This window comes from Myotis nattereri (genome assembly GCF_964212035.1).
Source record: "Myotis nattereri genome assembly, chromosome: 2".
Lineage (NCBI taxonomy): Eukaryota > Metazoa > Chordata > Mammalia > Chiroptera > Vespertilionidae > Myotis > Myotis nattereri.
In genome coordinates, this window is record NC_138076.1 from 173,630,350 (window position 1) to 173,656,934 (window position 26,585).

General features: G+C 37.6%; 1 protein-coding gene across 2 annotated transcripts in view; it reads right to left on the minus strand.

The window, feature by feature from the left end:
* CNTN1 (contactin 1) overlaps positions 1–26,585 on the minus strand; it is a 275,742-nt gene that overhangs the window by 64,281 nt on the left and 184,876 nt on the right. Inside the window, exons 16-17 of one of the 2 annotated variants that reach the window (XM_081082845.1) lie at positions 16,623–16,743; positions 2,171–2,873 (exon numbers count right to left, since the gene is read on the minus strand). In XM_081082845.1, coding sequence (XP_080938971.1) covers positions 2,794–2,873; positions 16,623–16,743 — 201 coding nt within the window. In that variant the 3' untranslated portion in view covers positions 2,171–2,793. Of the gene's footprint in view, positions 1–2,170; positions 2,874–16,622; positions 16,744–26,585 lie in introns of those variants that run through there. The other variant, XM_081082844.1, reaches the window with a different exon arrangement.

Here is a 26,585-nt window from a genome sequence, read left to right on the forward strand (position 1 = left end):
ATTGCAGTCATTGTTAAATCTTTTATAATTCTTATAGTAATCCCTAATTTACAGATGAGGAAACAGACAAGGATAGACTAAATAAAGTAATCATAGTTACTCAGCAAATAAATGGAAAGGCTAGGATTTGAACCCAAATGATTTGCCTTGAAATCAACTTTTCAATAACTATATCAAAAACAAGCCTTTAAAAACAGGTAAGTAAAGATAATATCACCCATTTATAAATTAATACTCAATACATCTCCAGTCTTTCCTGATCACCAAAAGGTATTGGTTCATCTTTCCTGAATTTTACTAGTGTTTTTAGTAATAAGTACCTACTTACAAACAAAATACAAATGTGGTTTCCACCCAGTTCTCATTCATATGTAATTAGAAGGAAAAATGAAAAGAAATGTAATTATTTATCCATGTGTCTTTTCCTTTTTAGGAATACAGTCAATAAAGAAGAGTTTAGATATTTGAGAAAAGGCAGCTAGGAAAAAATAAGCTTTTCAAAATGATTACTCACAAAATACAAACTAGCTGACCATATTATTTCAGTCAATACTTTAGACTCATTTTCTGATAGATCAAATGGGATAGAAGATATGAAAAGGGGGCCCTTCAGAATTAAAAAGATGCATAGTAGCTGTAATCATACCGCAGTCATCACTGGGGTTGGTAGCAACACTTAAGCAGTAGAACTAACGTACTTTCTCTCTCTTAGGCACTGACTGGCTTTCTAAACAACTAGAGTTGGAACCGAACACAAAAATGTACTGGTTTTGCTGGGACTTCACCCCACGTAGCACACACTTTTAAAATAAACCTTGATGTCAAGCCTAAAGGACAACTTGGTGTTGCCTTCCTTTTTTCACTTACAATTTCCCACTGTGTAATTAAAAGCAAAACACCACATACAAATATACTGTGGTTCATTTTTAATGTTTACTAAAATAGAAAATTTTGATAAGTTTAAATGTCATGGAAAGAAAAATCTTTTCAGAACAAATTATCCTGCCTTTTAAAATAAAATAATCTTAAAATAACAATGTGAAAGAGTATTAGTTATATTAGAAAAGGTGGCTTCTCTTTTCAAAAATATGTCAAAATCCTTTTATTACTACAGTATGATTCCTGCTTTAAAAAGTATTAAGGCAGTGGTTGAGCAATAAGTTTATAAAACACAAATTAATGTTGTGTGGTCTCATCAATATTTAAGGCTGTGCTAAGATGAAGCTGAATATTAAATATCTTTATTCTAAAATTTAATGAGAGCATGGTAGTTTTTAAATTTCTAACATTGATTAGTGAAAGTTGATCCCAAGTAGAAATGAGAATGAAGCTAAAGGGAGGTAAATGAATCTGTATAAGTCTAGTTGATATCGAGGCACTTTATCTAAACAAGAAGACTCTCCCTTTCTTGGAACCAGTCATACTTGTCATGTGGTTTTCTTTCTAAATTTTATTCTCTTTCCAAACCTCTATCTCTATCTGGTCTTGGTGGTAGACTTTCAATTATGGGCTCTGTAAGAAAATGCCCACAAGGGGATTCATGCACCACGTCTCCATGGTGATGTTTACAGACACATGAGATCCTCAGATTAATTTTAAATAACTTATTAAAATGATTCTGTAACAATAAATGGAGACTAGAAAAAAATTTAAAAACTTTTAAAAAGATGGGAATAAGTAACATCTTGAGATATGTATTTATTTAAAATAACTAATACATTATTTTAAAAAGAAAACTATTCATATCATATTCAAAATATTCATGTCATGTCCATATTCCTCATACTTTCTGAAGAGTTCTTTCAACCACAGCTGGGGATGCTTGAGTTAATAATGAGAAGTCTATACAATGTCCCACACCCAAACATAAACCCACTTAAGAAGAGCAAAATATTTCTTCTGAAGAAATAAGAATTTTAAGCATGTCTCTGACCAAAGGGGAAAAGCGAAAGCATTTTCAAATAATTAAATTTAAGCAGTTTCAGAAAGAATTGTATGTGTTTCAATTTTAATCCTTTACTTCTGCTCAAATCCTTCTGATCATTCTCAATCTTCCTCCAAAAGAAAAGATCTAAGGCTGATGGTAGGAGTTAGTAAAATTAAATATGTATGCACGCTATTAATGGCTTGGCTATCTTCACCCAAATCTTATTTCCGTGATCATTTTCTTCACATGCTGTCCACTTTCACTTCCCAGTTCCAGGAATTGTTCCAAAAACCCTACAGAGCCATGGACAGTCTTCTTTTGTTAACTGCTGCTTTTTATTCTTTCTTGCCAAAGAATATGTATGGCACCAGGATCCCAAAGGCCACAGGAGTAATGCCTCTTAGCTTATATCCTAATTAAGATGACTCATTAGCCAATTTGACAACCTTGTTCATTACCCGCTTAGGTAAATCAAACAACCCATTCAATAGCAACACTCCTGTATTATAATTTACCAGTTTCCTCATCATTTTTTCTCCCAAATAATGGGCTAATTTCTGAGATAGGTGATTTCAAAGAAAAACAGGCTATGAAAACACAAAAATTGTACTTGGCCATGAAATGATGCACTGGGTTAGTTCACTAGGCATGTTTCAGATATTAGTGAAGCTGTGTCATTACATTTTTAAATACCTTTTTGCGCAAAGTATGTTTAGAAGTTTCAAAAGGGGGAAAAAAATCCTCTAAGAACTAGATTGAGGGGAGTGATTGGTGAACTGCAGAAGCTACAAGATTGAGTTATTAGTCAAATGTAGTATAATATGTTTAAACAAAAAGATTTTCACACAAGTGGTGAGTGCCCAGGATCACCAGGTTGGAGGCAGGCTGGCACAGACGGGGAGAAAAGGATCCACCATGTTTTTCTCTCCATCTTTTCTGCTTTTACCTGCAAGAGGAAAGACCAAGGCTGAAGGGACAGTGCGGATGCCCAGGGAGGGGCAGGAAGCCATGTCCTTTGGGGATTGGCCACGTTTCCTTGATCAGTAAGTTAAAATAATGGTCAAAGAAAAACATCTCCCAGTCACTGGAGATGCGAGTCCAAAAGAGAAAAGGCTGAAGTGACAAGCTTGGGCTAATCAAGCCTCTGCCTCAAAACAGTGACGGACTCTCTAAAGAACAAGAGCCCCCCGGCAACCCCTCAAAACCCCAAACTCTTAGGCCCTTTGCAATTTCACTCCACATAGTACAGCCTACCTATTAAAACATATGCTTAGACCAGTGATGGCGAACCTTTTGAGCTCGGCGTGTCAGCATTTTGAAAAACCCTAACTTAACTCTGGTGCTGTGTCACATATAGAAATTTTTTTGATATTTGCAACCATAGTAAAACAAAGGCTTATATTTTTGATATTTACTTTATATATTTAAATGCTATTTAACAAAGAAAAATCAACCAAAAAAATGAGTTCGCGTGTCACCTCTGACATGCGTGTCATAGGTTCACCATCACTGGCTTAGACCTTCAAGGGCTAATGAGGCAAAAAATACTGAGGATGAATTTAATCAGTAACTATAAAAAAAATTAATCAGCGGCTGGGGATGGATGTCATGGGAACTTGTGTATTGAATAATATTGTATTTATTTTGTATGCCTAGCTAAGGGGAAGGAAATAAAGGAACGTTTATAAAAACTGGTCATGGGTGATGTGTGAAGTGTAATATTATTATCCTCTTTCATATACATGGAATCTGAAGCTTACAGTGATGAACTGACTAGTCTAAGCCTCCAGGTGACTTAGTGGGTGAAATGGACTTCTAATTTATGTCTAATGCTAAAAAGCCATACCTATTCCATTGCCCCACGCAGATCTTATAACGAGTGCATATATATGTTTGTATAATTATATTATTATCTAGAAAATCATGCAATTAACAAAATGACTGTCAAACTCTTTCATTTACCCAACACTAAATTGTAGTTTGATGATTAGAATTAGGCCACTTAAAAACTACTAGTGGCCCCTTGTGAGAGTCATTTAAATAGTAGAAATAGTTTCTAGGAAAACTTGTCTCTGCTGATTGCTTGTTGAATGTGTTGTCCATATGATAACTGGTCACGCAAATTGCTAATTTTAGACATGCTCTCCCCCTAACCTCTTAAAATAAGTTTTAATTGTTTTTGCTGTATTATCAGCATAGCTTATTTGCAACTTTGGGCTTTAAGTGTGGAAAGAGGAGACTATGCAGTCACACGGGGGTGGGGGTGGGAGGGCCTCCCTAAACTGCTCCACAGTGGAGGGCCATTTCTGGAATTAGCTACAGGAGCTGCCAGCCTACTTAAGAACCTATCAAACAGTGGTCCTCCCAGTTGTTTAAAGCACAGACATCAGACGGATTTGACATATTCCTGTTGGTAATGGTCCCTTCCTCCTGGGAGACCCTCAGGCCATTGGAGGGGCTCCAGCGGGTGAGAGCCAGTGAGATGGTGGAGAACTATTGCCCAGAAGTGTGTTCTTCAGTGCCACGACTCCAGACCACATAGCGACAGGCACGTGAGGGTGTGCCACAAGTTACTTGCTACTAATAATACTCAAAATTCAGGCATTGGGGCATTTTTGGTTGTTGTAAAAATGAAATGGATTCAAGAATATTCCTGCAACATGCTCTCACTCAGTGGCATTCCAATGCACTTTCAAATATGGGGTTTGGTGCCTCCAGCAGTGCCTGGGGGAATTCCCATGCACCACAGTCAACTTCCTCACCTCCTCCAGGGCCCACAGGGTGACCAATGATGGCCAACATGGGGCAATTAGAAATTGAGGTAGTGTTTTACTTAACAAACGAGATTTGGATTTATGCCCAAATCTGCATTCACTTATAAGTGTATTGAACGGTTAACCATGATAATAAAAGAAATGCTGTGGCAGAATAAATATTGAGAACTCCCGGCTGGGCTGATCTCGTGAGATGTCCTAAGACATATGTAGATATGACTTAGGCCTATTCTGTCACATAAGTACAGGATGCTATAGTCCCCTCCCAAGAGGCAGTGGAGAGGGCGCAAACTATGAAACAGCTGGATTTGTAGGATGCCAAGAGAGATTTAGTTGTTCAGTCCTTCTAACATTTCTTTCTTTTCCCTTGTGTAGGTCTTAACTCCAGTGATGAGGGTAGTTTGAGGAGCTATGTGATACAAATTGAAAAGGACTAAAATTTCCTCTCTGCAACTTTTTAAACATTTTTATTGATCGATTGGTTCTAGAGAAAAAGAAGAAGGGAGAGAGAGAAACATCAACTTGTTGGTCCCACTTACTTATGCATTCATTGGTTGATTCTCATATGTGCCTTGACTGGGATTGCAACCAGCAACCTCAGCTTTTCAGGATGATGCTCTAACCAACTGAGCTAGCTGGCCAGGGCTTCTCTGCAGCTTCTTAAATTGACCATAGATTTAGAGGATAAAAGCTTGTCTAAGTTTCTTTCATCCTTAGTTGCTTCGAAGTAAAAAAAAATTGTGACATAATTAAATTCCCTGGGGCTGGGCTGATAAGATTGGCTGGTTGCAGGGCGATGTGGTCATTGGACATTCCTGAGACTTGAAACGGCAGACTTCATACAGATCACATATAAGAACAGTGTTTTACTTAAAAGGGATTTCGCACCATTAAGTCTTTTCTTGGTAATGTTTTCAGTAATGAAGTTAAAGTGTTTTGCCTTCTTTTGTTTAATAAAATGAACCAAACGAGAAGATATAATATTCAAATAACTTAAAATGTAATTCTACTCTCTAACTTCACTTCAAATTATCAATGCCTCAGAATGTTTTGGGTAGAATATCTAATTAATTTCCTAAAATAAATCATACACTAACAGTGAAACAAATGTACAATATAATCAACATGATCTGATTTTTATATTTGGAGTAGTTAAACTTAAGAAATAGGAGCAAGGAAAAGTAGGTAATATACTAAATTTGAATCACTGATATTTGGCCATGTCTGGATTTGTAATATGAAAGATAAAAAAATTTTTCTCTTTTTATTTTGAAAAATTTCTTTGCCTGTGAATAGGGATTACCAGTCCTCCCACTAGACCTCACAGCAATTTTGCTAGGATGACATGATAAAATTCACATGAAAGTCCTATAGACAAATCTATTATAATCCAAGACATTTAAACATGTTGAATGAATTGTTTTTAAGGCCAAAGAGCACATTATACAATCAAGTTTTAAAACTATCTACTATAATTTATTTACTGGTTTTCCTATTGCAATTATAATTGGATGATGTTGGCTAGTAGAAAAAAATATCTTTAAAATTACTATTGCTCCCCCTTATCAGCCATAAATATATCATCAGCAAAAATAAAATTGCAAAGTGCCCATCAGTGACCGTATAGAATAAACATTTCTTACCCCCCACAAAAGGCCTACATTTTAATGTTTCCACATTAATTGTTTTATCTCATTGAACATATCTGAATTAGCCTTTGGTTATATTATATCACAGCAATACACTGGGTGTTGTATCTGAAATCAGGCTGCCTGAATTCAAATCTTGCTTTTCTACTTGGTGGTTGTATGATCTTGGGCAGGTAACTTATAATAATAGTTTCTATCTCTTAAAATACTGCCTGTTAAATAATAGGCCTGTAATAAATATTGCATATCCTTATGCACAAGGTAGGGCAAAAATAAGTTTATAGCTATCAGTATGAGAATTTATTCTTGTATTATTTATTAATTATTATATTATTCTCCATACAAACAACTGTAAACTTCTTTTGCCACACCCTTTAATATAATAAATATACTACATATAATAAAAAGTGTTTTCATTATAATATATGCCATGTAATTATATTTTATTACATAATATGTTATACATTAAATTATATAATTATAGTTTAGTTTATATTCATAATATGTTTTTTCACAGCATAAAGATTGCAGTTGCAAACATATTTTTGCTGGCATAAATTGAAATTAGATTTAAAAACATGAACTAATTACCACTTATTCATGCTCATCAAGCTTTTGGACATCACTGGTTATCTGGACTGTTCTTGCAATTTGACATCATTAGCATGATTGTCAGCTTACTTTGGTATTGTCTGGCAAACACACACTGACGTGTGTAAAGTCTGTGGAGGGCACTGGAATGGGGCACCTGGCAGCACGGCACATCTATGGAGTCCTGTACCCCCACTCTCTCTCCTGGAATCGGCATGGGGAACAGCAAGTCTGCTGGCTGTTTTTTAAGGGAGCCAGGGATGCAGACCAAGTCTGTAGCAATGAATTAATTCCAGTTTGCCAAGAGATGACCAGTTTGATTACAAGACAGAGAGTCAGGAGCAGGTCATTGAAGAAGAGGGCAAGAAATCCTCAAAGAAAACTTATCTCACTGTAACTCAGTGAGGAAAAAGAAACGTAATCTAAATTTATAGCAGTGGATATTTTATAACGTCATCTAGTTGTTTATAACCCTCATACTGTTGTTTTGTTTTTTAAATTTATAAAATGAAGTGTTAAACTAGATCATTTCCAAGACCCATCTTAAAGCTTAAAAAAGTGTGACCATTCAGAATGAATTGTATACTTTGTTAATATAGCTGAAAATTTCCTGGAATTTACATTAATTTACATGGACCTTACATTGAGAAATAGGATTTCAAATCATTGATGTACTTTTGAACTTCAGTAGAAATTGAGAAAGCTGTTATATTTACTAAAGTTTTTAAAATAAAGCTACTAATAAATGTTAACTTTGAAACAATCAAGTTACTTTCTAAGTTCCGTTTTTATTATAGACTCATATACATTTCAACTCATCATTTCAGCTGTAGTGCATAATGGTTATAGAGAACTGAACTGCCTCTAGTAGCTTTTGAATGTGTTGATTCTCAGTGGAGAGAAGAATGCTTAATATCTGGGCTGGCTTCACCTCTGACAGATGTATTGCTGGGGTTTAGTGCCAACTAGGTCCTGGATGCCTCAGAATGGCGCTCTGTCGTTGTTCCAGCCAGTGAGGGCAGGGAGGGCCATTTTCCTGTCTCAGTCCTGCAAGGGCTGATGAGCCGGAATCTTTAAACTGTCTCTGTGGCAAACCCTCTTGGCCAGAGCAAGTGGAAAGCAGAGGCAATTATCCAAGTATCTGAGGTAAATGTGTGTTTTTCTGACCCAAATACTTGAAAAACTACCTCAAAGATTCTCTTTGATTTGACTGTGATGATCACATCTTACTGCCTCAAGTGAATCTCTTTTCTGGACCTCTTTGCATGAATGTGTGTGTGTGTGTGTTTGTGTGTGTGTGTGTGTGTGTTAGGGGGCGGTAGGTATTTGTGTACTTGTATGCCTGTCTAATGTAGTGTATATACTACACAAAACCTTTTTCTCTATTGTTCCAAATTTTATAATGATTAAATTCATTTATTAAAAATTCCTCTTGAATGAATTTAGGCGTCATGTTTTAACAATAATTTTGAATATAAATTTGATTACTGAATAATAATTTCAATACATACAGGAATTCTTGAACACAATATGAATATTTATGCCAGATACCACAGAAATCTAAATCCTGATTTAGCACCAAGACTTTCACAAACATTTAACATGATGGCAGACTCTATGACCCTTTTCTTTCATTAATATCCAGGGTCCCTGAATTAGCCATACAAACAGAACATTAAAAAACCCAAAAGTTAAAAATATAAACTTTTAAATGTCTTTGGATTTACCTTTTACCACAATGTTTTAAAAATAAATTACTATTTATTATTGTGTGCCAGGTGATGGAAAGGAAAAGGGAAAAGGGCAGGAGCCAAAATCAGTGACTTGCTACTTCGCAGCAGCAGTTCTAGAACAGACTTGGTAATCTTTCTGGACCGTATCAAATTAACTATAGAAAGTTTTCGTGTATTAAATTTTAGAGTATTAGCTATTGAAGTTTTAGAAATTAACTATAGATTTTATTTTTTATATTACCTGAAAGAGACCTATTATAATTAGAAAACGGAATTGGAGTTCCAAGATGATTGTCATAAAGGAGGTAGGTAATATAGGGCAAGTCTCTTTCTTTCAGCACCCAAATTTTCTAAAATTAAAGAATGAGCCCTAGCTGGTGTGGCTTAGTTGGTTGGCCTTCGTCCCATGCACCGAAAGGTTGTGGGTTCGATTCTCGGTCAGGACACATGCACAGGTTACAGGCTTGATTTCTGGTGGGGGTTCCAATAGATGTTCTATTCTCACATCAGTGTTTCTCTCTGTCTCTCCCTGTCCCTTCCCCTCTCTCTAAAAATCAATAAAATATATTTTTAAATAAAATAATAGAATGAAAGTTGTTTAGATGATTTTAAGGACTAATCTAGATTTAAAATTGCATACTCAAATTTGAACATACCTGAAGAGATTTTATATAGCTCCTGTAAAGAAGTTGGAAGGAAAAACATATAATAAATGCATGATTCGCTAAGGGATCATTAAGACCCTTTGTATCTTAAAATATGTTTATCTATTTCATATACTTTTTAAAGAAAGAGTACTAATTAATCTGAAACAATACCTCCAAATAAATAATTCAAAATATTTTTGCCTGGACAGTGAAGAAAGGTAAACCTTGCATATGGTCTCTGTTAATCTAGAACAGCTGGGAGTAATACATCCTCAAGAGAATTTTCTGTAGGGAAGACCATTAGCCAACCATTATGATGATGGTATAAAATAAAGAAATATTATTCAGACTGAAATGTATATTGACAGCTTCCATCACATTACTTATTTGGCTATGTTCACTTATCCAATACAGAATTTAAAAGTGGGTTAGTCATCAACCAAAATGACCTCCTTGAGGAAGAATCTGGTAACCATATCATTAGGCCATGTAATAAAAACTTCAGTGGATTACATCAAATAAAGGAGACATCTAAGTTATATGCATTTTCATTCTGTAATTGTATTTTGGTCTTAGAAGTAAAATGTAAAGCTTTACAGAAATACATACACACATGTTCCCATTTAAATAAAAATCTGCATAAAATGGTATAAGTTTCTAATATAACAATATAAAAATCAAACTTGATTTGGAGATAAAATGATTTACACAATTTTTATATTATTCACTTTAAGTTCACTTACTTTAAAAACATTTCCAGCCCGGCCCGCATGGCTGGGTGATTGAGCATTGACCTAGGAACCAAGAGGTCATGGGTGTGAATCCCGGTCGAGGCACATGTTTTGTATGCAGGCTCATCCCCAGTGTGGGGCATGTAGGAGGCAGCCAATCAATGATTCTCTCTCATCACTGATGGTTCTTTCTCTCTCTTTCTCTCCCTTCCTCTGAAATTAAAAATAAAAAAGCATTTCCAGCCCAGTGCCTGTGGCTCAGTTTGTTGAGCATCATCCCATGAACCAGGAGGTCATGGTTCAATTCCCTGTCAGGGCACATGCCCGAATTATGGGCTTGATCCCCAGTAGGTGGAGAACAGGAGGCAGCTTCTACCTCCTGCTCCCTTTCCCTTCCTTTCTCTGAAATCAATAAAAAGATATTTTAAAAATTTCCAAATTTTATGCAGCCTATATTGGGGTTGAGAATGAGAACAAATGTTTCAGGTACTGAAAGTCTTTTCTTCTTTTTTCTTTTTCTTTTTAAATTTCAGCCTTGCACTATATAACTTTTGTTTAATACATTATGTCAGATGTAGAAAGGGGGGTCTGAAAATTATAATCATTATTGCATTTTCTATTTTGGCAATTTTAATAGCAAACAAAGCTGATAGGATTGCCAAGGATATTTATAATATAGCAGAAATGCCATGGAAAAACAGTAAAATATGAGGGTCAAACCTAATTTCTTGCTTTTGTGGCCTAATTTTATGGTCCATTTTTGAATGCTGTCCAAAAGTGCACTCATGAAAGAGAACTGAGATTTGGCATGTTGCATTAATGTTCCCATAATGGTGCTGAATAAATCTTGAAAAATCTTTCCCCTTAAAGGACACTATTTTTTTTTTTTAGCTGAAGAGCTTTAAATCCTCTAGGAATAGCTTTGCTAAAGAACATTCATCCAGAGATGTACATATGCGTCACACATGCTTGATTTAGCAAACTGAAATGCATTTTTATGGGACCTAAGAAGTAAAGCATTTGTTACAACAACACAGAGGGAAATTTGTATCAATCCTCTTAATTTTGATTTTTACAAAAGAACTTTAAAATCATTTTAAGTCCTATAGCTGGTTCTTTTTTCTTAAACCAGGAATAGTTTTAAAACCTGAAGGACTTTTAAATATTAAGCAATTAATAGCTGTTTGACTTGTAGATTTCTTTGTCTATATTATACACACACCAGAGGCCTGGTGCATGAAATTCGTGCACTGGGGGGGGGGGGGGGGCGTGTCCCTCAGATCAGCCTGCCCTCTCCAATCTGGGACCCCATAGGGGATGTCTGACTGCCAGTTTAGTCCCGATCCCACAGTCAGACATCTCTCTCACAATCCGGGACTGCTAGCTCCCAATCACTCATCTGCCTGCCTGCCTGATTGCCCCTAACTGCTTCTGCCTGCCAGCCTGATCACCCCTTAGCCACTCCCCTGCCAACCTGATCAATGCCTAACTGCTCCCTTGCCAGCCCAATTGCCCCCAACTGCCCTCCCCTGCTGCCTGGTCACTCCTAACTGCCCTCCCCTGCTGGTTTAGTTGCCCCCAACTGCACTCCCCTGCCGGCCTGGTCCCCCCAACTGCCCTCCCCTGCAGGCCTGGTCCCCTCCAACTGCCATCCTCTGCAGGCCTGGTCCCCCCTAACAGCCCTCCCCTACTGGCCTGGTCCCCCCCATCTGCCCTACCCTGTCGGCCTAGTCACCCTACCTGCCCTCTCCTGCTGGCCTGGTCACTCCTAACTGCCCTCCCCTGCCGGCCATCTTGTGGCCACATGGGGACAGCCATCTTGTGTGGTATCACAGTTAATTTGCATATTACCTCTTTATGATATGGAATATATTATAAAAGCTTGATTCTAAAATTACCTCTTTCACTGACAAAACATTATTTTTAACTGATGTCAAGAGATGATCGTGACCATTGCTGGCTAGGACAATCTGGTGAAAATCATAAATACTCTTCCTAGGAAAATGCACATACACATAGAACTTTATAATCAATTTCAGGAAGTCCATGGACCCCTTGATGTCTGTCCAGGGCCTCCAGGTTATAATATCCTGGACTAGATAAAAACAAGTAATTAAGTGGATAAGTGGACTGATAATAATATTACTTAAGGCAGTTGTTCTTCTTATATAAGAAATATAATAAATAAACTAATTTTATATCCCATGATTTAAATATGTAAAGCATATTTGAAGGTCTAGTATATACATTTTAACACAAATTATATGGAAGTGTATTTCACTATTTTAATTGCAAATGTCTCTTGATATAAAATGAATACCTTTTATATTATTAGAAGTAAAGTTTTCAGAATAATTATGACTCTGCTAACTTTTAAAATACTAAGCAGGGAGCACCCTTCTAGTTGATAGATGGAATGCTGCCCAATTCATGAATTGCTTAGTGAAGCCAATTAGATCTCCAGAAAATAAAATAAAATGCTAAGCAATACTTTTCATCTACTCATATAATTTTATGAACATGATGCTGCAGTGCAGGGACTTAAAATGCTGTCTCATATTTCTACTAAGTACACTTGCCAGGTTCCATTGCTTTAAGGTATTTTTCTAGGGACTAAAGGTTTTAGAAAATGAAAAAAGTTATAATTTTACATAATACCTGCTATAGCTTTATTTTATTGAGTAAATAATGCATATTATGCTGTGTAAAATACACATTATGATGATTACCAATTATCTAAGTATATGTGAGTAATATCATTACCATTCTTCAATGATATCTGCAAAACTTCTTTCTGAATACTGGGAGTTTACTATAATGTAATTACTATATGAAGAAACTGATATACATATATTCTAACATAACCACTACTATAATAATACTAGAGGCCCGGTGCACAAAAATTTGTGCACTCGAGGGGGGGAGAAGGGGTCCCTCAGCCCGGCCTGTGCCCTCTTGCACTCTGGGAACCCTCGGGAGATAATGACCTGCTGGCTTAGGCCTGCTCCTGCTCCTGGGTGGCAGAGGGCAGGCCCAATCCCTAGGTGCAGCCCCTGGTCGGGCTCAGAGCAGGGCCGATTGGGGAGTTGGGGCGCCGCCCCCTGTCATGCACAGAGCAGGGAGGATCGGGAGGTTGCGATGCCACCCCTAGTCATGCTCAGGGCAGGGCCGATTGGGGGTTGGGGCACCACCCCCTGTCACACTCAAGGCAGGGTTGATAGGGAAGTTGCGGCGCCATCCTCTGTCACACACAGAGCAGGGCCAAACAGGGGGTTGGGGTGCTGCCCCCTATCACGCACAGAGCAGGGCCCATCAGGGGGGTTGGGGAGCTCCTCCGTCACACACCGAGCAGGGCTGATCAGGGGGTTGGGGCGCTGCACCCTGTCACACACAGAGCCGCAGGGTGATCAAGGGGTTGGGGAGCTCTCCCCTGTCATGCACAGAGCAGGGCTGATCAGGGGGTTGAGGAGCTCCCCCCTGTCACGAACAGAGCAGGGCAGATAGGGTGGTTGTGGCGCCGCCCCCGTCACACACAGAGCTGCAGGGCGATCAGGGCATTTGGGTGCTGTCCCCTGTCATGCTGATCCCGGTGCTGGGAGGCATATTACCCTTTTACTATATAGGATAGAAGCCTGGTGCACGGGTGGGGCCGGCTGGTTTGCCCTGAAGGGTGTCCTGGATCAGGGTGGAGGTCCCGCTTGGGTGCCTGGCCAGCCTGGGTGAGGGGATGATGGCTGTTTGCATCTGGTCACACACCCTTTAGAGTGCGGGTCCCCACTGGGGTGCCTGGCCAGCCTGGGTGAGGGGCTGAGGGCCGTTTTCAGGCTGGGGGGTGACTGAAGCTACCAACCTGTCCTTTTTTCTTTTTTTTTATTCTGGGCCAGCTTTAGCTCTGAGGCTCGGCTCCAGCTATGAGACCTCCGCTGCTGAAGCAGGTTTCTGGCCTTTGTTTACCTTCTGTATTTGAAACAATGTTGCGGTCCTACTGGCTGAAGCCCGGGGTTTTGTTTAGCTTCTATATTTGTTACAATGTTGCTTAGAGTGCAGCTGAGAGGCCGGCAAGGCAGGCGGGGAAGCTTGGCTTCTTCCCTTCACTGAAGCAAGCAAGCCTCCCTGTTCTCGTCAGCTGCCTGGCTGCCGGCCGCCATCTTGGCTGGCAGTTAATTTGCATATCACCCTGATTAGCCAATGGGAAGGGTTAGCGGTCGTACACTAATTACCATGTTTCTCTTTTATTAGATAGGATTCATTTAATACAGGGTGGGACAAAAGTAGGTCTTCAGTTGTTTGTATGGAAAATAATACAATCTATATATACATAAAAGCCTAAAATGCTAAGTGTCTGACCAATTGGTGGACCTTTCTGTAGACTCCTTGACCAGTTGCTATGATGAGCACTGACCACCAGGAGGGAGACGCTCCAACCGGTAGATTAGCTTGCTGCTGGGGTCTGGCTGATTGGGACTGGGTGATATGGGCTGGACACATCCTGGAGCCCTCCTGTGATCCCTCCCCAGCCAGCTAACCTCCTTCAGTTCCCCCTCTGCTCCCCCTGGCCGGCCAACCCCCATTGGCCCCCATCAGGACTGGGCAAGAAGGACATGATCAGTCCGATTGCAAGCCAGGCCAAGGGACCCCCACCTATACATGAATATGTGCACTGGGCCTCTAGTAATTAATAAAGAATAATACAAGAGCCCAGCTGGCGTGGCTCAGTGGTTGAGCATCGACCTATAAACCAAAAGGTCATGGTTTTGATTCCCTGTCAGTGTTTCGGGCTCGACCCCCATTAGGGAGTGTGCAGGAGGCAACTGATCAATTATTCTCTCTCATCATTGTTATTTCTATCTCTCCGTCTCCCTTCCTCTCTGAAATCAATAAAAATATATTTTAAAAAAGAATAACACAAGAATAAACTCTGTGTTTTGCATGCTCTCAACTGTAAACCTACTTGTATGTAAACAATTGCAATTAAATATATACATAGGTTATTGCTGCAAATAGCTAATAGCTAAACACCTGACTAGAAAGAACAGTGAACTAGTTTTTCTCCCTGATAACTCTCAAAGACAACAGATGCCCCAGATAACAAAATACTCTTAATGGAAATACTGAAGTTAAATAAATTCTCTTTGATTTAATATTTTGTAGCTTTGGAGTTTTATTAATATTCAAATAAGTGTTGTGTGAAATGAATGACTAATTTCAGTTGGTTAAAAAAATTTCAGCCAGAATTCTTAAAGCTCTATTGGAGAACATATTCAACTAGAATAAAATACTTTCAAGCAATTTCCCAGTGTGATGTGGGGACTCCATATTATCATTGCTCTACAGGGAAATGCAGAAGTCACATGACATTGGGTGAAATTGTATTGTTCTAGATCTGGAAGGAGGATTGAAAAAAACAAACCACAGATAACATTTTATTTGTCTGTGCAAAAAAATATTGACTGAGATGTGCAATTAAATAATGGTGAAGACATATTTCTAGCAGGTGAAATATAAAGAAGTAGATTTTTTTCTAATATAAAAAATAGATACAGACACAGAGAGAAAATGAGAGCTATGAAACTATGCATGGGAATTCTGTAGCTCACTAAAATTAATTTAAAATTATGTAAAATTATACAGCAGTAGAGAATATGACAGGTACACAGATTGCTATAAAACACTAGAGAAGTTGTAATCATTGTAAAAGTTTAGAAGAGAGACTCATATTTGGACCATCCAGAAAGGACTCGTGAGTTTGTTAATACTTGAGTCACACTTTGAAGGATAGATAAGATTTGAACAACAAACAATGAGAACAGGATATGGAAGGAATGCTGTGAACCAAGGAACAGAGGTAGAAATGCTAGGGTATTTTTGTGGATTAGTGGGACAGTGGAGTTGGTTACGAGGATTGGTGAGAGATTAAGGCTAAGGGCTGAGGTAAGCCATGGAACTTCTTGGGTGCTTAGTTAAAAGGAATGATCTTCATTCAGTTGGCAGTGAGTGAAGAGCCCATGAATGATTTTGGAAAAGATAAAGCATGTTCTGAGGTGGCCTCACATCTATACAGTATTCAGTTCCAAAAGGGTTATATTTTCAATATGTATGTATAGCACCCTCTCAAGTATGTATAGCACTAGTCTGAAAATAAGCACAGACTAGAAACATGACACATATATAAATTCACTTTTTATTCTCAGATGATAGTAATGAATAGATAACATTGGGACAACATATTTTTCCATAAAAAAAAGAATAAAGAAACACCACTATACTCAGCCCACAAAAAAAGTATTAGCAGGCCCGGAGAACTTCTGGCAAGCACTAAGTTTACAAGACAGGCAGTTAGTAGGGGGTATGCGGTGTAAGTTTCTAGAAGACATGTAGTTGGTAAAACAAACAAAATCAGTGTTGTTTACTACTTGTCGGGCAGAAATTATTCTTAGGCATGAGAAGCTGTTCTCAAGGATCAAGACTTGAAACATCTAAGAATTCGGGCCAGGGTTACCAGAAGATTATACATAGTTATGCAAGTGGAATCACTCGGGGTTTATAATGTTAGAATGTGGAAACTCTTACCTCGCACAACAAGGTCGGCCGAAGCTGAGGAGTTGTCCACAATGGTCTGCGCGGTGCACGTGTATCTGCCAGCATGCCTCAGTTGGGCATTACGAATGAGCAGTTCCCCATTGGCGTCCAGCTGGGAGCAAAGCAGCAGTCACTCAAATCAGTACATTTTTTGACCAATTATGTGGCATTTAGGATACAAAGAGCACATTTTTTACTCTAACAAAATGAACCCCATGGAAAGGCATGTATGGTAGATATGCTAACCACATGTCTTTGCTCAGGATACTTAAACTTTGGGCTTTCTTGGGTAAAAAATAAAGTGAGTTAATTACTCAAGGTCCATTTTAGCCCTCGTATCTTTAACATTTTATTATTTCTACTAGCAGAGGGACATCCTGGGAGAAACCAAGGGATGAAACTATGTCTTGGAGTCTTTTCAAGAGAAATATTAAGGTCTAAAAATCTTAGTGATGAATGTCAGTGAGGACAAATTCATGCTATATGGCTAGGAAGAATTATTAACTTGGTCTGGAAGAATTGATCTAATTAATAATTTCAGGATGTGTCACAGTTCACTTTACAAAGTTTACAAAACCTGTCAAAAAGGAAAATTCTACTTACATGTTCTTTTTTTTTTGCCAAAATATAAGCTCCATATGGGCAATGATTTTTGTCTTGTTCACTGCTCTATTCCCAGTGCTCAAAGAGTATTCAATATATATATATATATATATATGTATATATATTGAAGGAGGCTTAAGGGAATTTTGCTTGGGAATAATTACACACCACCTCACTGAAATGTCTAAAAATAGGTACTATTTATCAAATGCCTAGTCTGCACCAGGTCCTGGGCTATGCAAGTATACATATTATCTCATTTAATTCTCTTTTGAGATAGTTCTTATTATGTCCATTTTACAAAAGATAAATGTGAGACTAGAGTATCCAAGTAATTTAACTAAGGTCATTCAGCTTCTCTGGTAGTGGGAGCATGCCTAATCCTTGCTCATTATTTCCAAAAAATTCTCTTAAGAGAAACATTTTAAAAAGTCAATTTGGCTTTCCTGAGAACCAAAAATATTGATTTACTATTCTAATCAAATATATTAAAGAATGAATGGTTAATTAATAAGGTTAATATTTTACATAACACAGGAGGATATTATTTATGTGATATAATAAACCTGAAAAATTATTTTTTTATTTTAATCACTCTATATGAATGGATGCTCTACTTCATCACAGGCTCCACCAGAGGCCCCACTCAACTTTTTCTAGTCACCTATGACAACATACTTTCCAAAAACTTTGAGAACATTCTCAGCCTCTTCTCTTCTTCAACTTCCTTATAATTCCAGCATAAATACTGCACTTTACCCATTCCTTTTCATCATTCATTTTCATCATAGTTTCATCATAATTGCCCTTCTCCCAGCTACCAACATCTCTGACTGAGTTACTATATCCTGTTTGATCACAACCTCCACCCCATCTCACTCTATTCTTTTCTCCATTTGTCACCCAGAGTGACCTTTTAAAAATGCAAATATAATGAGTCAATCACACTTTCTGTAAAAACAAATTGCAACCTCTAGAAAGTGTCCCCTTCCCAAATAAAAGTGTTACAATGATAAATCGGGCAGCTTTCTGTAGATTCTGTCCAATATCCCAGCTCAACCCATGCTACCCTTTCACTTACACTCTGATTTCAAAGGAGCACTCCTTTTCTAGGACTTAAATGCACCTTGGTCTCTCTGATCTATGGTCCTCCATGGTAATTCCTCTCCCAAATCCCACATTCCCCATTCCCTTACCACCATCACCCAAATAACACTTACCCTCTCCCCATCAATACCAGTTCAAGTCATTTCCTCGAGCAAGTCTTCCCATTTTCTTTTGTTATATTTTGTTATAGCACTTCTTACCTTATGTCATAGTATATATCTCAATTGCAATGAAATAACTGTATAATTATGTGGTTAAAGTCTGTCTCCATGAAGAACTGTGAGTTTAATGAAGGAGGAAACACACCTGTTTTGTTAAGCATTGTATCCCTGTGATATATATATATATATATATATACATATATATATATATATATATCCATATGTGCAGTATCCATAGGAACCATTATAATACCAGGAGCATAATAACACTAAATATACATTGTTTGAGTGAACTTGTCAAGTTGCTCATCAAGAATTCTGGCATCTGCTTTTAAGATAATATATGTTCTCTTCAACTACAAGCAGAATTTGCTTAGCAAGTTCAAATAGCCTGTGAAAATTGCAGCATCTCATAAGCACATAATGAGACTTATTTTATTTGGTATCAGTGTAAAGTATACACTCTTGCTACCTCCTCCAATTATCCCTTCACCCAACTCCTAGCCTCTGGAGACAACTTACTCTTTATTATTTACTAGAGACTCAGTGCACAAAATTCATGCACTCGGCGGCGGGGGGGTGGGGGGGGTGGTCCTTCAGCCCGGCCTGTGCCTACTCACAGTCCGAGAGTCCTTGGGGAATGTCCAACTGATGGCTTAGGCCTAAGCCATCAGTCGGACATCCTTAGCACTGCTGCAGAGGCGGGAGCCGCCACTGCGCTCACCAGCCTGAGCCCAGCTTCTCCCTGAGCGATGCTCCCCCTGTGGGAGTGCACTGACCACCAGGGGGCAGCTCCTGCGTTGAGCATCTGTCCCCTGGTGGTCAGTGCACATCATAGTGACCAGTCGTTCTACAGTTTGGGTGATTTGCATATTAGCCTTTTATTATATAGAATTTTCTTTCCTGCAGACCTGTGTACATATCCATTGCAATGCCTAGATTCCTGCATTCCCCACTTTCATCACTTGGCTAACTTCAAGTCACAGTTTAGATGCCCCTTTCTTCTCTGGAACCCAAAGGAAGGGTTAGGCATTGCCCTTTGTTCAATTGCATTATAACTATCTCTCTCTACAAAATTGTTTAGTTGTTCATTTCTTCTATTAGACTGTAATTACTTGAGGGAGGGACTAGATCTTACTTATTGTTGCATACAAATAACTTATTGAAATAAATGACATACAGGAGGAATTCAACAAATAAATATTGCATAAATGAATTAGTAAACATCTATTGCCTAAAATATTTTCATTAAATTCTTTTAGTAATTTTATATGATTTTTTCAGGCAAGATAATGATAATGTCATAAATTTTAAAAGCTGAATTGAAAACAACTATTGTTATTCATGTACATGAGATCAATTATCCATAAATAATATATTTCAAATGATTTATATACTAATTCCATGAAGAAATATAAATTTTTCAGAAATAATATGCACATTTATAGAGAGGAGAATGCACTAACATATAAGAAAATGGAAGCCTATTTTTCCAACCAAATGTTTTATAAAGAATTGGGCCTTTGCCCAAGAGAGGCCTGCTCTTTCTCCTCAGCTTCTGAAAGGTCACCTATACGTCTTTCTTTGCGCAGGTTCCTTGGGTCATACTGAATAGTCTAACAGTGTGATTTAGTGTGGGAGTTAGCAGCACCTGTATAGTTTTAAAGTAGGGGCTGGGCTACGCCAGTAAGAACGAGATTGGGATTCAGAGTAAGTAGAGGTTTTGGGTCATGTGATATCAGTCAACCTAGAGACCTAGATTAACCATTTGGGCAATCAATCAGTTACGCCTATGTAATTAAGCCCCAATAAAGTCTCTGGAACCAAAGCTCAGGTAAGCTTCCCTGACTGGCAATAGTCTGTGCTTATTGCTACATACCAAGGTTGACAGAGTACTGTATTGTGACTCAATGGGGAGAGAACAGTGGCAGCTCTGTGCTTGGCTCTTCTCCTGGACTCTGCCTTGTGCACGGCTGCCCTGGGCTGAGCTTAGTTAGTATGCCTTTCCTGTAAAACACTGTGACCATAAGTATGATAGCTTTCGGGGAGTTCTGTGAGTCCCTTCCAGCAAATCCAAACGGAGGCTGGTTTTGGCCGCTCCCAGCACGTGGAGTAGGTTCCAGAAGGGAAGATGACCTCGGAGGCTGTGCCCAAGTTTGTACTTGGCCTGAATCCGCATACCATGTTCAATAGAATTCTTCTAAGGGAGGGGGTAAGGAAATATTATTTTACCATTTATAAGTGATTTAAGAAATATTTGAAGGGAAGAGGAAAATTGTGACACAGGTAACTTTTTCTAAAGACTAATTGGCACATAGTTCTGAGTAATTTTCTGTTAGAAAAAGAGATAATTGTGGTAAAATAATTTAAACACTATATAGTTGTAAAAATGTCTGCTTTAATGGGCTTAGACATCATTACTAGCACTGTATTTTGACACCAAATATTCATTAATGAAAAGATATTAGTAAAATCATTTTAAACTATTATGACATAGATAGTAATATTATAGGAAGAATAATGTTTGCATAAAAGTAAAAAGCACTTAATTCTATTACATGCCTCATTATGTAAACTCACTACTTTGTTTGCTTCATGCTCTAAGAGAATGATAATCCTATTGTTAAACTACTATATCAATAAACCATGTGATTAGATTGGAATTAAAAAAACACTTCAGAAATTAAAAATATTTTATTTTAAAATAAATTGAGAATAGAAAAAAATAATAAAAATTAACAAATTGTGGCACTCTAATTGCCCTTTGTGAAACATTTGAATAGTCTAAACTTAATATTCTTTTTTTCTTAATAAAATTGCTCTTTTTCCCCCCTAGACTCTCAATTTGAAACATATTGCTCTTTACTTATTTTATTCTGAAATCAATAATGGGGTCATTATTTTTATACTTTTCACATGTAATGAAAGACACAAATTGTTTTATGTCAAAATATTACATTGCACTTAGAGTTATTGACTCTTCATAGTAAATTCTCTAAAAGTTTTAATTAAATTATCCTAAAAGTTTAATGCTAAGCTCATTTTAAAAGTCAGCTCTTTTCAAAACATTAGAAATTAGGTGGTAATGATGGGTCTACTTCTATAAAGCAATAATAAGTGACTTTATCATTTATTCTCATTTGATCTATATTTGGTGAAGGTGTGGCATTGAAATGCCTCAGAAGGAAAGTAAAGGAAAAACACGATATCACTTCCAATATAGCTAGCTGTGTGTGTAGAAAAGCTTTCCTGGAGGTTTTATAAATGGCACTAGCACTTTTCATACCTCAGGAGAAGTAGAACTTCTCAGTGGTCAACAGAAAGCTTACAAAGCAAGTAAAGATCATGGACCTCAGCACATTCTAGCCACAAATTAGATACGAATGCCCTCTATATTTTTCACTAAAAACCACAGCTTGGCTGAATTACAGAATGCTTCCCTTCATATGAGGAGAGCTGAATCACATACTGGAAATTGTGATAGCACAGCTCAGGGATATTCCAAAGTGTATATGTGGTTTACCACTTAGAAATTTCCCAAATTTGAATCAAAAGACTACCAAAATATAAATGCCTATATCTTCCTTCCCCCCCTGCCACGAACTAACTCATTCCTGCAGTATAAATGAATCTGAATTACTATTAACAACTGAATTAATCAGAATGAAAAATATTACAGATATGGTATAGACAAGGGCTAGATAAAATGTATAGCTCATAACGGCTATATATCAACAAAAACATATTTTTTGTTCTGTCAAAGTTCAAAATGAAGGCATCTATATTGAAGGATGGAAGAAAGCATATCCTTTTAAGTGAAGAGTTTAGAAACTTATAAGTAAAAATAATTATATATGTATAATACATGCTGTATCCATGAAAAATAAAACATTTGTTTTTTACGTTTGACTGGTTATGTTAAAGACAACTTAACTATAGCAAATACATTATATGCAACTTTAAACTTAAACACCACCATCATCAACATGACTAACAGTAAATATTTAGTAAAGGACTCCAAAGTGCCAGGAACTACTATAAATACTTTACACGTGCAAACTCACTCGCTCTTAACAACAGCCCTGTGTGATAGGTAATTTTCTTAAGCATTTTTATTTATTTTTTAAATATAATTTTATTGATTTCAGAGAGGAAGGGAGAAGAAGAGAGAGAGAGAGAGAGAGAGAGAGAGAGAGAGAGAGAGAGAGAGAGAGAAACATCAATGATGAGAGAGAATCATTGATTGACTGCCTTCTGCACGCCCCCACATTGGGGATACAGCTGCAACCTGGGCATATGCCCTGACCGGGGATCGGACTGTGACCTCCTGGTTCATAGGTTGACACTCAACCACTGAGCCACGCAGGCCAGGCTTAACCATATTTTAGAGATGATGATGCAATACTACTACTGCTGCTGCTGTGGCTGTTAATAGGATGCTGCTACTGCTACTAACGTTAGTGTGTTCTGTGCCATTGAGTTGGCTCTGATTCCTGGTGACTCCATGAATGCGTGTGATCCACAGTGTCCCGTCCTCAGCAGCCCTGCTCAGCGCCTGTGGATGCATGCCCATGGTTTCTTTTATGGAGCCAAACCATCCCAATTTGGCTTTCCTCTTTTCCTGCTGCCTTCCATTTTCCCCAACACTATTGTCTTTTCCAACAAACCCTGCCTGAAATTATTGGGAATATACAAGGGGCAGATGGGATACCAATAGAATTATTTCAAGCCACAGAGACTTATTCTATCAAAATCCTAATATGACTCTGTCAACAAATATGGAAAACAAAACAATCGCCTGCAGACTGGAAACGCAGAATACACATCCCAATCTTTAAGAAGGAAGATGCCAAGAAGCATGGTAATTATAGGACCATTGCTCAAATTCCCCATGCAAGCAAAGTGATGCTTAAGGTGAGGCAACAAAGTCTTCCAGCTTATAAGGAGCAAGAAATGCCAGATGTTCAAGCTGCTAAACATACTACTATTAAAACTGCTACTACTACTTTGACTATTGCTACTGCCACTGCCATCGCTACTACTAATTTATTAAATGCCTCTTAGATATATTATATGTGACAATTTGCTAGCTGCTTTATCTACATTGTCTTATCTAATTTATAATTCTTAGGGAGATACTATTAACATTTCCATTTTAGAGAGAAGAAATTTGAGATTTTGAGTGAAGCTACTGGTGGAAGGTTTAAGAGTTCGCATACAGTCCTGGTTTCATAAGGTCAAGCTGTCACCAAACTAGTGCTTATAAAGGTCAGACAATGGGATTTAAGTTCTTAGTTTGGTAGGTAAATGTGGATACTTCCTCATAGCAGGAAGAATAAAATATGTTATAATTTTATCTATATGTTTATATATAAGAAAATAGAAAGAACAGTACAATGGCACCTGTATACCAACCAATTAGAGTCAATAATTGTAAACTTCCTGCCATATTTGCTTTATCTAATTATCTATCTAGCTGGTTCTATATTTTATTTTCTCTATCCCCCACCTATCTATTGTTGAAGCCTTAAAAAGCAAATCAGATTTCACTCCTCAAAACATTACATTGAATCTCCAAAAAAGTAAGGCCATTCTCTTGCATGATAAAAACAAAAAACAGTTTCACACATAATTAACACTAATTTCCTAACATTATCTAATATTCAAGTTAGTGTTATTTTAAGTAATACATCAGCATTAAGATAGAATGTAAATAAAACTAAGGAGATTATATATATATATATATATATATATATATATATATATATATATATATATATATAAAATGTCTTAAAAACATTAAAATGAAGTAATGTTTTTGAAAATTTTAAAGCATACATAAATTATGGAAGTGGTGGAGAAAAATTACTGGGAAGTCACCCAGTATATATAGAACCAATGGAAATGTTGAACATCCCTAAATTTGACTATTTTGATGGCTGAAGAGTCCAATTTTGATCAGTTGGCTCATTTTAAATTAAAACTCAAAAAAGAAGAAATTTTTCTTGATGTCTCTGCCTTAGCATTTTGAATGAGGGACAAAAACATCAAAGCTTTGGATTTAGAAGCTATGTTTTAGAGTTGAAAGAAAACTTGGGTATCATTTAATTTGTATGGTTTTTAAATTGGTTCCCATTAGCCTCAGGGTTCTGAAGATCTTCACAGGCCACTTGGTAGAGGAAGGGATCAGATTGGGGAATTTTTTGACAGGAAAGTGTGAGAAGCCCTATGGTTAGGCTTTTGGCTATGTAGTCTCCCACACATGCACACACACATGCATACAATTTCTTCAGTCAGAGCAACCTTACATTCATCTTTTTAATTTATGGGAGTTCTGATTTAAATTTTCTTTGAAAAAAAAGGATTCTGCTGCTAAAAATTATTTATTGTTGCTTTTCAAAACTTCTGATGCAGCCCAACTTCCTCATGAGACAGATGAGAACCTGAAGGCTCAGAGTAACTGTTGTGCCCAAGGTCATATAACTAACTCTTCAATGGCAAGACCAGAACAAGAATCCAGATCTTTAGATATTGTTCTGTTCTTAAAAACAAGCTGGAAAAATTAATGGTGTTTTTTTTTTGGGGGGGGGGGGGTGGCGGCGAGGGGGGGAATGCAATAGCTAATGACAAATAGTATATTTCTAGTGTGATATCAGAAATAAAAAAAATCAAAGACCACGATGTAAAATATTAGCATTGCTAAAACTCTATAAAGTTTCCATGCTTATTTTCTCCTTTTTAAAATTTTAAACACTCACTGTATTTTGCAAGAATAAAAGCCAGAATAATTACTGCAGCAATGTGTAAGTATGCAAGGAGTTCTATATACTAGTAATACAAATGGGTCTTTAATATTCTATGCATTTTTGGAGATTCTCCCCAAGCCAATACATCGCTGAAGAACAAAGACCTGCTTCTATCAACAAATGCTTACTAAGGACTAGACGAGGCGATGGGATGTTATGCTAGAGAGTAACTTTGGCTCACATGGTCTCTATACTAGACGTGTGAGTAGACACATGTAGTGAACATAGATACCCACCTCCTTGCTAGCTGATGCGAAGAGTCAATAAAATACAATAGTTAGGTTTAAGTAAAGGTATTAGGGTAGTAAAAGGGAGGTCTAAAAGGGCGTGTGTTCACAGGGACGTGCAAAGGAGAGAGAGATGACAGAATTCTCTAGCTTTTTCCCCAATTAATTACTGGTAAGAACTGAGAAAAAATTTGGCCAAAGGTAGAATGCCTTTATGAGTTTTGTGTGTGTCACAGACTGTGGCAGGGGACTATACACATTTACATATTTCTTTTTCTCTTCCACTGCTCATAAAAACATATGACCTTAAATTCACACACACACACACACACACACACACACACACACACACACACCATTAAATATACCCTTTATTCCATCCTATTTTGGCAAAAGTTTATTCTAGCCTCATAAATCTTTTGTCCTCGGCATTCGCATCTGCTCAAAATAATATACTGCTCTTTGTTTCTAACATCCTTCTTAAAATCTTTCAGTGGCCAATCCATTTATTCCCAAGTCTCTCTTTTTTAATCTTCCTCTAGAGGAGTGTTTCTCAATCTTGGCACTATAGACAATTCAGATCAGGTCATTTTCTGTTGTGGGGACTGTCCCCGGTATTATAGGAGTTTAGCAGCACACGTGTTCACCTGATGCCCGTACCCACTGCCCTCCTCCAACCACCCTGCAGTTGTCACAACCAAAGTCGCCTAGGCAGAAAAACTGCTCTGGGTTTGAAATTACCACTTTAGGGCTTATGTCATCTCACTGTGCTTGCATTCTGCAGGTCTAATTTGACCTTTGCCTTTTCCCGTATTACCGTACTACCCTCCTGTTCTCTTCCAACCTGTTGTTCCCTAACTCTGGACAACTTTTTCCTTGCTCAACAGTGAATAGAGTAAATGTGAAATTGAAATACATAAAAATGATGCCTGTTTTATTATTGTTATTTCTCCCTCTTTCTCCCCCCCCCCCTTTTTTTGGCATGTCTTACAGAAGCAAAATTTCTGTTCAAGTTCATAACGTGCTCTAGGATGGAATATGTATGGCTCG